Here is a 13,729-nt window from a genome sequence, read left to right as displayed (position 1 = left end):
TTAGTAAGGTTTCCCTTTCTCTCACTAACTGTGAGAAGGGTCTTAATGTAAAGATCCTATTAATGATTGTAACAAAATCAAGTTTGACCGTGGGGAAAATGGCAGGCAATATATTGATTTTCTTTAAACAAATAGTGGACCATATACATGAGTGACATAATTCTTTCTATAATCTTAAAGAGTGAATTTGTAAAATGATTACCTCTCTCCGGGACTTATGTTATTATACCTATAAGGCATGCAGTATTTCTCCAAACAAACAATACAGATCACAAGCTGCTATCAACTACCATTCCTCCACAAATCAACTGTACGTTAGCAGACATCTAGAAAGGGAAGTGACCAGAATTTGTGGGGCGAGGGAAACATCATAACTTACTCGAAGACCACAAGTCTGGATTCACACCAACTTGAGGGAAAAAAAGCCTTTGACAAGCAGAGGTTCAATGCATCTTCACAGCCAAGGTATCATGCGACATTGACAGCCTGTCTCCTCTCTGATACGCATGCCACAGTTCCATTAAAAATATTGTTAACTAGCACAAGTGATTGAGAGTTGCAGCCATTGCCCTAAAGGGGATCATATCCCTCTGACATCATGGCCACATATTCAGAACTGGTTTATTATAATCTTCCATAAGGAGTGTTCTGAGTGGTTCAGCGAGGAGTCACCCTTCTTCCCTTGTTTCAGTACCCATACATGCATTTATCACCTACTGCAAAGCCAAATTTCTACAGAGCACATCCAGATCCATGCTCATCTAGAAAGTAAACGGACATCCCTGATATATTACAAAACACAAGGATCACATCCGTGATTGGATGATAGCAAAAAAGCTCGGCCCTTATAAATAAAAATGTGTTTTTATATATAATACAGGAAATCTTTAAACCACTGCCATGGGCCGGCCCTTGAGAAAAGCCCCAAAACTCACAAAAAGAACAAAAGACTTGGTTGTTCTATTTGTGAGGGGAGAAGGATACTTTTGGACAAAACAGAAGTTGTTAAAGTAGTTTCCAACTATCCATGCTCTAGAAAGGTCCTCTCCATAAAGTACAAAGTCATATTAATACCCCAATTCACTGCTTTAGACATGTAGTCATTAGCCATTATGAATTAAAACTGCAACAACCTTTCAGCTTCTTCACCAGACACATCAGCGACGCATGGCAGCCATTTTAACCCGGCATGGGCTGTATGTCTGTCTCCAGTTGTTCAGAGACCGAAACAGAGAACGTTTATTGCTGCACTCCCTCATTCACCCTTTGTTAGTGATTTTCACAGGCAATACTTTACCCCTAAAGCTTTCACAGGTGTGACGCTCTTGGTACACTCACCCAGGTATGTTGCCCTCTATATTTTGCAAATAATTGTGTACTATGCCATATTATCCAAACAACCTGTTCTTTTCACATTAGGGCTTAACTTCAAATTGGTTGCCAAGTCCCTTTTCCCATTATTCGGTACCTCTCATTGACACCCCTGAACTCATTTTTTGCATCAGTTTTTAGGACATTAGTTATCCTTTTCACAAATTAAGGTGGCTGACGCAATTCAAGAAAGTCTTTTTAATGCCTTCTTTGGGATACAATTGACCTTCTCACTATCTTGCGTGTCACAGCTCATTTTGTATGGTATTTTTTTGTTGATCATTCTCAATACTCTCAAATACCACCAGAATCCCCACACACTAGTGAGCTCCTGCACATTTGTCCCTTGCCCCAATTCTTAGCAGCCTACAGCCTCTGCTCATGATCACTTTGAAACTGTGCTCAGTTCCCAGTGCCATGCAACTGGAAACAATTATGATCACTTCAACATCACTTTGCTACCATACAAAGAATGCCCACTAAATCAATGACCACCTCCTTAGCACTGTGGTCCTCACATTATATCCTTTTTCTTGAGCTTCATACAGACTAGGTTTCCATGTCGCCTGTACAAACTTTGCAACATCAGTGGTAAAAACAATCTGGATACACTTTTTTAGGATGCTGCACTCATCTCAAAAAGTTCCAACTTTAGAACTCCAACAAACCTGGGGGAGCAGTGAATTACTAGGGTCCAAGGCGGCATCAAGGGTAAGAGGTGCTTACTTCAAATATAGCTTCATTACCTGCCTAATCATAATTTCCTCTAGTTTTATGCAGAAAAAACCCTGTTTATTTATTTATGCATTGTGCTAGCTATTTTGCATTCTAAGAGTATACAATGTACCAAGAGTTTTTGAACCACAGTTCTGAAACCAACAGTCCCCAACATCTACCGGTCTTCAGGTCTTTTTCTATCGCCTTATACTGAAGCACACATCACTGATATCAGGTAGGGGAACTCTTCACAAACTCACATGGAAGAACTAGATGGTGTAGCAAATCCACCTTTTCTGCATTTTTGCCCCAGATTCTTTGCCATTTTCAGGCCGCTGTTTTTGAACTCTGAGCATTGTATACCTGCTAAACAGGAGCAAAGTGTTTGTGCTCTCTTTAAACATAGTAAAATTGGCGCACCCCTTATGGACACATTTAATTGCCTCTAAGCCCCTAGAGTATGGGGTAGGAAATACACCCAGGTTCTGGAAGTTAAATGCCACCTGGGCACTGCAGTACTATGGTGCCATTCTCAGGGTTGGCCTGTCAAACATGGCTTCAGTCCTACCATATGTACTGTGACTACAGCAACCCAAAAACCCCTTAGTCACACTTATCAAAAGAAACCTTTTTCGATATGCTGGAAACCCTGTTTTTAAATTCTAATAGGTTCCCCCGTAAGAATAACCTTGTCCCTCATAAGGTAGGGTGTCTGATATCTCTAAGTAGAATGTGTGTGAAATTAAAGTTTGCATATTCTTCCAGTGACTTAACCTCAACACCTAGTTTAATTGGCAGGGCTGTAGCTTGATCCCAGCAAATGCCAAAGTCCAGAGTATAAACTTAAATCTAAATTTTGACAGGAAATTGCTAATTCAAAGATTATTTTATTAAAATTCCAATTTATTGGTGAAGTTAGGTTTGAAATAAATATTTGGGAAAAGTAACTTTGCTAATTTGCATTAGCCTGCTAGCAGCTGCTCAACTAGTGCTTAACCTTAACAAGATGTGAAACTGATCTCAGAGCAATGGGTTAGCCCTGGGGATAGGATGGACTAGGTAAGGGTCATTTAATCCCTAAAACACAGGAAGGACAGCGGGCATGGGCGCAGGAACTTCATTAACTTGAAAGGAACAGAGGTGAAGCCTGTTCATTCATAGTTTAGTGGAGGTAGAGCCCACAAGAAGGGAATGCATATGTCCCCAAGTTCCCCACAAGATAGCTGGCACCAAACCCAGAGAGGAAACGTCCCCCCTAGCTAATTTGGAGTGGGCAAGACAGGAGTCTGCTCATTTCCCTGGCCACACCTTTCGGTGGATGCAGAGGCTCTGAACATGAGAGGAAGGGTTCCCCCATCTCATATTTTAGTAGTGAGATGCACAGTGGAATTGTAAGCAGTAAGGCAAGCAAGTTGTGCTGCAAACATGGGGAGGGATGCCCCCAGGGACATTTGCCCCCATTGGTTAGAGAGTATCAAGGAGTCTGCCCCACCCACTAGCTAGTGACTGTTTTGGTACTGCATAAATAATTTACACATTGCCCCAAGTTAAACCGGTCTGTTCTGTGTTATACATACTAGGGAGTTGAGCTCGGCTAATTTAGTGTCTTGGAATTGACCCCAGGTTAGTGTCATTATTGTTCAAGATGACCAATCACCCACCCCAAATAAAAAGCCACTTTCCGACATAAGTCAACAGTTTTTCCCCCAAATGCACTCAGGACATTTGGTTTGGACTCCTTCCTGGAAAAAAGTGATGCACACAATAATGGCCCTGAGGACATTCTCGCTCATGTCAAATACTGCTTTCTGGCTGTAATACAAATATAAGGAAATCACTTTTTGCACTGCCATTTTCACTGTCAACGAACTTTGCAATCTCCAGTGATCTAGATCATACGCTCTAGCCCTGTTCGGCTACTGCCCATTTTAATTTCTCCCTGTACCCAATGTTTCCACCTTTTCTCAACAGTACAGCACTCTGCCCACTCTGTTGTTGGCTTCGAAGCTTGACCTCATCCTTCAATATTTATCACCAATACTTGACAATGTAAATTTACAGAACATTTGAAACCGTGGTCCACCACCACAGAACTCCAGAAAACGATTGAAATATGGTGTAATTGAAAACTTGAAACTTTTTTTCTGGACATAGTCATGTGATATATATCTAGATATAAGTCTAGACATTGTCTTTACAGCATAAGCACAGGTATATCAAAATGAAGACATCAGATCTAATGAGAATGTAAAGTAGTTCACTTCAAACACCTCAATAAGTTTCCAAAGCAGTTTTAAATAATTAGTAAATCTCCAGTCTTAGAACAAGCAGAAACCTAACTCATATTTTCATCATAGGTGCTGAAGCTTTCTCTAAGTTATGGGAAATGCATCAGGGATGGGGCAATGGATGCTCCAGAACTAGGAGTCAAACTTCTCAATGGTCTGTATAAAAATGTAGGAATTTACAGGTAACCAATAGTTCTCCAAACTACGCACCTCCTCAGCCAACTGCTCCAATTTATCAAGCCAGTCTTCAATTTCAGGCAGCGTGGCTACAACATCGGTGGCCTCTGCTCTCATAGTCACAGCTGACTCAAGAATGCGCTTGATTGAGTTGAGACGGAGTTTCGAGATCTGCTTATCGAGCATAGTTATATTGGCTTTTCCATCCAAAGTAGGCAACGGGTGCCTTAAAAAACAGAATTAAAATCCATGTTATCATACTGCAATACAATTAGAGAATTTTCACTTCATACACATTTTATACATATTTTTCATCAGAATAATATAGGCAACATATATATATATACACACATATACATATATATATATATATATATACATACACACACATACACACTATATATATGAAAAAAAGCTTTGACGCCTCGTCAGGGGTAGTAAGTGCTATATAAACGCAGTTACAACACAATATACACACATTATACATATGTATATATATCGATCGATATATATATATATATATATTATATATATATATATATATATATATATATATATATATATATATATATATATATATTATATCAATATCAAGAAATTAAATCGCGGCACACTTCTTGGTTGTTTTAGCAGTTATTTATTTTCAAACGTGACAAGGGTTGTCACGTTGGGAAATAAATAAATGCTAAAACAACCAAGAAGTGTGCCGCGATTTAATTTCTTGGTATTGATTTAGTCCGAGACACTGCCCTGGTCTCGCCGCAGGCACCCACTGGATTGTGCTCCCGCTGCGACAGGACAAGCTGTTTTTACGATTATATATATATATATATATATATATATATATATATATATATATATCCATCACAAGTTCTCAAATGTATTCATCACCGTAAAATCTTTAAATTAACAGAGCAATATACTCATTGAAAAAACAATAATAAATCGCTTAATTCAATTTATGCTATGTTTATCTATTCAGACCTGGACTATTGGTTATATAAGGGAGTTTGTCAGTTAATTGAAAGCTTTACGCAGAGATAAGGTCCGTGATATTGTTTATAACACATCGTAAAACAGCAAACATTTAAGCTTCAAGCTTCGATAGCCGACACCGGCAGGGGGCGGAAAACTGAGTAACTGGACTGCGGTCTTCCTTTTTATTGAACAGAGCCAAGGTTAGGTAAAGCTCAACAAAAAGGTATGCAATATAGTAGTAGTGTTAAATAGGTTTCCACATTTAACTTTGCAACAGCTGCACAGTTGGATTATAGAATATCTCAAACAGGCCTGGCTTCTGCAACCAACCAATGTATTGGTTTCATTTTGTAGGTCAGTGTCATTTATTAGGATTCCTCCAATTAAAAATGAGAAATACCCGGCAAGCCACTGGTAATGGTGAACATCACAGGTTTTTTGCTTTAAGTGACATCAGCCAGCTCACTCAAACTCCTTTCTCAAACCATATAAGCTACCAAATCAAGATAGATGCATTTACAATGGTTAATGCAGATCTCAGATAATTTTCTTCCACACAAGTTTAATGGGGAAAGACTGGGACGATTCAGCGGAAGCATACAGGACTGATATTCAATCCACCCATCAATTTTATTGTTCTAATCAGCCCTGTCTGGCACAATAATAGATCTATACAAACTAAAAAATAATTTGCCAAATCCTAAATTCACCCTCATAGACCACGCAGGATGTGTAATATGTGTTTTGGATTGTTGCAACCTGAGAGAAACCATTTCAACAACACAGTGCTGTTTGATGCTATCATTAGATGCACGTTGCAAAATCGGCTGATTATCCTGCTCAACAGCTAGCATGCAACTCTTATGTGAAAGTTTTTCTTTAGGGCAGTCCTAGGTTCTCCCTTGCTCTGCACATGTCTAATATTGTTGGGTTGCTGATAATTACTGGGGAGTACAGTCTAATCCATCTTGTTTGTGCTCACTGTGCCAATGGACAGAGGTGGCGTGGTGCGTAAAACAATGATGGACTGAATTGCCATCCAGAGATTTCCAGAAGGTGGTATTATTTCAAGCAATACAACAATCCCTTTTGTTTTCCACTGAGGGCTAATTGGGAGGAGACTGTGGAAACCAGTGGAACCATATTCTGAACTGAATTCTGGACTGATCATCCCTAGAAACTTTGAAAGAGGACTACCTGATTAGTTGCGGCTAATGGCAGACCAGGCCGTAGCATCGGTAGAGCTCAGTGCAACAATCTTTGTTGGCAACCCCTGCCTCACAGGCCACAGTGAGATGCTTTACAGATTCTCTCACTACCACCCTCAATCAGAGCCCTTCGCTCATATTTAATTTCTTTTATAGTGTTACTCATACCAATGGAGGGTGTCCGAAACCTTTACATCTCACACACACACACTATACAGAGACAGTGAATGAATGTGTTAATGTATAGGAAACTTTACTTAAGAATGAGGGCCACAAGTCTAGGAGTCACATGGCATCCATACTGCTAGGCATTACATGTTAAGAATGCTTCATGTGGAAAAAAACAGAGGCAGATTTACTGTTTTCACACAACACAGCAACTTCGGTTACCGCTCTGTGTTGCATGAAAACAGTACATCTGCACAACTGCTCCATCCCTACTACCATATAAGGCTTTTGCTCTCTCCTCTAGTGCTGGCTTACCATAGGCTGCCCTGCACTAATGCACACACCCTTGCACCATAAGCATAGGTTTTGTTCTGGAAGGGTACCCTTCTAGTACACAATGCAATGTTTTGACCAGATTTAATACTTTACCACTTTGTAAATATGCAGAAAAGCTACGCCTGCTATGAGGAGGTGTAACTTGTGATGCAAATCCCTTTCCACCAATGATAGTAGTTCAGGATTAAAATACATTGGTGGTAGCATGGGAACGTCCCTGTACCACCCAAGGTACAGCTTATTGACACAAAATAGTGCAAAGTAGAGCATAATGCTAATTCACGTTGCTGTAGAAGTACTTTACATCACACACCGGGATTGGTGCTCAAAACAAATCCGAAAACTACATTTTGCACCAGGTTGTGATGCACGTATAGCGCAAAGTATTTGGGGTGGTCTATACTAATCCAAAATGTATTATTTACTACCCTTAGCAATCCTTTTTTGATTAGTAACAGGAGAATAATAAAAAAGGTTGAGTAAAAAGCAAAAAGGTTTCTAAACCCATGCCTTTGTTTGCATGCAGCACTTTAATGCCATATCTTAGCTCACTGAGTATATTAGAAGGATGGCAACTTATGAAGTGCAAGTAACAGAATTATCATTGCGACAAAAGCAGTCACCCACTGAGTGATCCCAAAAATATATAAATGTGTGATATGCATGCTACACACCTTGTGCTTTCCAGCAGAAAGATTAATCCTTTATGCTACTTAGCACGAGTCAAAACCATCTCTAGAAAAATCACAGATCCCTCCATCAAGTGCATATGTCAGAGTTAGCATATTGTTGTTGTCCCAAGTAAAAATGCCGCACACGCAAAGACCTCTGCAGGCTGCTCTTATCCCTCCTCAGCCTGTCATTCAAATGGTGTCCCCTTATCCTTGGCGACCACGGCGATGGCACTTGTTACACTGCCTTTAAGTCAGCACTGGCCAGCGCAGTACCACCGGTAACCAGTTATTTAAAATGCTGAGAGATGTCACAACTAAGGTATGAAAGGCTATAACAATTACAGTTCTTAATATTCTTGTGATATAGGATAATGGTGAGCCTAATGAGCTATGCAGTTCTGAATTATTTCTCATCTTTGTGTGGCACAATCAAAACAAAATTGTGCCATATTTATATCATGCATGCAGGACTGTAATAGCACAGCACTGAAATGGACTGAAATATGCAATTACTGCAACCCTAAGTTAAGTTCATGCAATGGCACAGTGAATAATTTATGCTGTGCAGTTGCAACTGTACCACCAGTGTGTGTAATCACCAGTATATGTATCACCACTATATGTGTATACATCACAATAGAGGGAAATTCTTGCCACCTAATGAATATATCTTAAATGAGAGTTTCTCTGTAAGATGTCCAAGAGGCTAGTGAAGTAGTAATTGGCCTCTACAATAGTTCAATCCTTTATTCAGAAGGATGCATGAACTATTGAGGAATACACATTTGAATAAAAGTGGGACTGAAACTTCAAGAAGTGGGTTGCAGACAAAAAGAAATAAGAAATGGTCAACAACTCACTGATAAATGGCCTGTTTTCCAGGCAGGTATCTTTCCAATCCTCTTCCAAAACCATGGTTCTTAGGGAAAATGGACTATTGACCGCCACTCCCAAGCAAGACAACCTATTTTAGATCACTGTAGGTCAAATGTTCGTAAGACTGCATCCAACTGGCGCATAGATCAATATCGGTCAAGTCATTTCACTCTGTACATTAATGGGAGGGATGGCTATTGGTAGCGGACTGAAATAGCAAACAGAATAATGCATAATCCAAAAAGTCTGTATTTGCACTGTGGGGAGCATGTAATTGGAATGAAGGTTTTGGGGAAAGTAGGGTGGGATAATAAGAGTTAAACGATTGTCCTTTAATAGATCATTTTTGGGAACACTGTATATCAGGTAACCTATAGTTTCAAGCAACAGGACAAATATCTTGGGATATTTGACAGATTTCAAGTTTTAGAAAAATCTAAGTATCTTTACACTGCTCACACAAAGGACAATCCTTCCTTTCTGAACAAATGATGACAGAGGGGAAAAAAAGTAAGAAAACAGACTCATACCCAGCATCTTCTATTAGTTGATCAATCAATTTCAGCCATATCTCTGCCAGACGGTTTTCAGGCATTTTAGCAAGCTGTGCAGATTTCAATATAGTCACATTTGCTTTCTGGAGAGAATGAAGAAAGGTTATAGCATTAGGTAAAGTTACAACTTGCTTAAACTTGGCACACACGCATGTAGTAATTTTGATGCACATCCTGAAACTATGCTTTCTAAGAACCCCATTTGACACAGTGTGCAATCCTACCGTTAACCCTAGCAATTTTCTTTTTGGTGCAACATGAATGTTAAAATAAGTGCACTACAGGCCCATGGCATTGATCCAATCACTATATAAAGGTGGATGGCGCACAGCTGAGAGTTTGTATTTTGTGAACGTGATTTAGCTTTTTTGAAAGGTAAGCAGGTCGGGTGCTCCGCCAGGTGACGTGTCCGTCCTAGCCACGTCTTTAGATAACTCTTAATGATGTGACTCCGTGGATGTACGGAGTCATCCCTGGATGGTGCCCACCATCCAGGGATGACTCCGTACATCCACGGAGTCACATCATTAAGATTGATCCAATCACTCCATTATGACTGTGGAAAGATCTGATGCTATGTCAAGATCCTGAAGTTCGAATTCTTCATCCACTTGTTGATCTTTTTGAAGACAAAGCTAGGTCTGAATTAATACCTTTTATCTTTATAGAAAGAAACTTTGTTAGTGATGCTTTGATATTAGTTATATTGCTTTTTTTGGGTGCTATAGTGGAATTACTGAAAACACGTATGGTGGTGGTGAATGATGAGAGTATTTGGATTCTCATGGTGTAGCAAGTCTTGCAAATAGATAGTGTACATCTGGTTTTTGTTTCCCACTCCTTCCTGAATGAGGAAAGGGGCAGCAATTTTTAGGGTGGTGTGGGGTAGTCACTGCTTTGTAGCTGCTGGTGGTGGTTTTTATAGAAATGTAGAAAAAGTTTGTTTCCTAACTTTCTAAGGATTGCAGCTGGTGTTGCTGTTATCAACAAAGTTACTGACCCCCAGAGTGGAAGGTAACGGCGTTCCAATCTGTAGTGTCAATGTATTCCATCTTTTTCTCCAAGATCACTCCTTCTAGGATGTATGGTTCAGCTTCATATAGTGAATTTATTAATCAGCATGAGAGCAGAATTGTGTCTGAGAAAGGATGACATGAGTTTGTAGTAGATTTCTGTCTTTAAGACTAATGTATGGTCAAAAAGCTATTTGCAACTCTGTGCCATTACAGTATCTCTGTGCTGTTCAATATGTTGCATCAGCCAAAATGCAGATCTGGTGTGAAAAATGGAAGCCTTCTTTCTTGACTTTTGGACAATTTTTCTTTGTGATTAATTTCCATAATGAGTTGTGCCATTGATACAGAGAAACGATGCTTGCTGCTTTCAAGGACATGCTTCACCATGGTGTGTATCACTGAATCAGCTGCTTTCTATTTTCGTTGCAGCCTCAAATCAAATTTCCTCTTCACTACTAGCATGTGACAAATCTCCACAGATCATGTCTATCAAGCAATGGAACATAAGGCATTGCAATCTCCCAATGTTTTAGCGTTTCAAAATTTACATAGGCACTTTTAGGGGAATATTGAATTAATTGGGTGGGGCCTCTGGTCTGAAACTCCTGGAAGGTCCTAATTGCATCAATAGGAGAATTTTTTCATCAAAGATCTGGAAGCTGCAATAGATGTATAAGCCCCCTAACAATGAATGCAAACGTGTGTTATGCCAAGGAGTCTGCAACATTCTGGGAAGAGGGATTGTTCTGCTCTCAGAAGAGTAACATGCGGTTTTCCTTTTGTTGGAGCTGGCAGTGGTGATGTAATCATAACAAGTCTTTCAGAGATCCCAAAAGATGGAGACAATCTTCTTTTAGGAGAGTATTCTGAGATAAAGGGTCTTGAAAATGGTGTTCTGTCGAGGTCACCTTCATAGACCAAATAAATGGCTCTCCTCTATGGGGAGTGAGAAAAATTGCTTGGTGTCCAGCTTTTGGTAATGTATCAGTCCAGGTCGAGTGCCTCAGTGACATGTGGACAGATTGGGTCTGTCTTGATGGTGAGCCCCTCTACAAGAAATGGCTTGACATGGAACAGGCTCTAGTCTCTAATGCGGATGCCTTTGACTCTGCAGTGGCAAAGGTGATCAAATGTAGAAATGTATTAGAAATCTCTCAACCAGTGATCCTTCTTTTTCTGTCCCATCACAGCTGGAGGATCAAAAGTAGTCTTGAACATTGCTGAGGTGCTGACAATAGCAACCCTGGCTTTTTTTTGGCTCAGGACCCCTAAGCAGCTAAGGATCTCTCCAGTGTAATCTCTTCCTCTAAGGGAAATTCCCAGTTAGTCTTTAAGAGCTTTTCTACACATTTCCCAGGCCAGCAGGCACTTCTCCACAGTGTGGGAATCTGAAGGTGAAGCATAAAGAGCATGTGAAGCCCTTTACAGATTTCTTTGTTGCCACACAAAGGGCATTTCATAAATCGTGAAACCCTCCCTAAAACTGTGGGAAAAGAAACTATGTATGTTGGGTTGGAAAAGTCCCTAGTATGGTTATTCTATCCTCATAGTGGTGAAAGGCTACTGATTTTGCCAGGAGCTAACAAAAGGTGATGAGAGCATGCTAGGCCTGGGCAGTAAATTCTGTTCTGCTCGCGTAATTAGGGTAATTTCACGTTCCGCGGAGAACGCCCAAAATTCTGAACTCCGACTTCGCAAAATGTTTTGCTTGTTCTGGTTCTCAAAATGGGTGTTCGCAAGATATTTCCCCTCGAGCACGCAAACAGCAATTGCTAACAGTAAAAAAGCATAGCGAACAAGCAATTCCACGTGTTTGCGGATTTTTTGCATGTTCGCGGAGATTTTTTACCGTTCTGCGGAGATTAGCGTAACGCGATTACACAAATTCCGCCCACCCCTAGATCATGCCGCTTGCAATAAGTCCATCCATTTCCAATCACTCTGGGTACCATTTCAACCCATAACTCTTTTGCCCACCATGCCACCTCAGATTAGACCCACATGGAAATCAGTCTTGACCATGCTCCAATAGGAACAGATCAGCTTCAACTGCCAAGCTAGGTCCTCTCTAAAACACTAGCACCCTGGTTGGGGCTCTTCAGTCTGGTGTAGCTTGGTTTCAGTGGCATCAGGAGTTATGCAAAATGAGCAATGGTGTTAGCATACTGTGTAGTGATCAGTAGGAGGGACCAGGTCCTTTTTAGCTGTGTCATTGGAGTGAGACCTACAGGCTCGCTTATTTAAAGTTGCACTGTTGCCTGTTTAACTCACTCTTGGCCTTCATCGGCTGGGTGTGCAGTGTTGGACAGTGCATTTGTGATATGCATGCGCTGGATGTATGCGTGTGAGGTCAAAGGAGAGATATACCGTGCTGTGCAGTATGAGTATATTATATGTATACCTGTTAATGGTACAATATATGACAGATGTAGTGCTGTGCAGAGCAGGTATACTATATGAATGTGCTAGGTATACGAGTGCCTCTGAATTGTACAATACATGGAATTCTTTGAGTTCCAATTTGGGAGACCCAGGCCTAACAGGAGGAACATGAAGAGAGGATGTAGAGGAATCACCCAAACAGATTTGTAGATTGCAGTATTCCTGTAAGCTGGGTGGGATACACTGGAGAAAGGGAGAATCAAACTATTCAGTACACTTCAAAGGGTGATCTTTGATTTAGATAGAGGTCACAAGGGGCCGAGGCACATCTCAGGATGGGGATGGAGCTGATAAGAGAATATAAAGATGAGGTTGAGGCCCTGGGGTAGCCTCTCGATACAAACATCACTGTGGCTGACATCCAGGTGTGAACCTCAGGTCACTCCCATGGTTCGTACTGTGGGCTATCTGATTTGGAGTCGTCCCTGCAGTGAAATATCCTTTCTGAAGGAAAAGCAGCAGAGATGGAACCTCAAAAGGAAGCAAACCCCCAACATAAACTTCAAAGACAGACTCAACTAGTAAAGGAGTCAAATGCATTTTAGGACAAATCTATGATGACCCAATTCACCATGTACTAATAGATAAGGACTTAAATACTTACTGAAGCAGCTCCATTTGCTCCCGGTGAAGAAACGAGCCATTTTCAAGACGCTTGTTGTCGTCTTTAAATCATTACAGGGGAAAGGACCCGTTTATCTGAGCAATAAACGTAGGCGATATCTACCGCCCGACAACTGAGAGCTAGTAATGCTAATCTTCTGTGTTCATAGAGGATACAGTGGGCAAGACTGGGCGGTAGAGCCTTTTGTCATCTATCCCCTAGATATTGGAACAAATTACCAGCAAACATTAGGGCTTGTAATGAACTACCCAGGTTTAAAAAATTGTTGAAAACATGGCTGTTTTAGCTGGCTGTGTCCC

At 40.6% G+C, this 13,729-nt stretch overlaps 1 protein-coding gene across 2 annotated transcripts in view; it reads right to left on the bottom strand.

The window, feature by feature from the left end:
- MYOF (myoferlin) overlaps positions 1-13,729 on the bottom strand; it is a 680,400-nt gene that overhangs the window by 297,442 nt on the left and 369,229 nt on the right. For both annotated transcript variants that reach the window (XM_078643399.1, XM_078643401.1), the window contains 2 exons: positions 9,324-9,430; positions 4,587-4,779 (listed from right to left, as the gene is read on the bottom strand). In XM_078643399.1, coding sequence (XP_078499525.1) covers positions 4,587-4,779; positions 9,324-9,430 — 300 coding nt within the window. The remainder of the gene's footprint in view (positions 1-4,586; positions 4,780-9,323; positions 9,431-13,729) is intronic.

The sequence above is a fragment of the Lissotriton helveticus genome, chromosome 5_1 (assembly GCF_964261635.1).
Source record: "Lissotriton helveticus chromosome 5_1, aLisHel1.1, whole genome shotgun sequence".
In the NCBI taxonomy this organism is placed as follows: Eukaryota; Metazoa; Chordata; class Amphibia; order Caudata; family Salamandridae; genus Lissotriton; species Lissotriton helveticus.
This window is presented reverse-complemented; position numbering and strand designations above follow the sequence as displayed.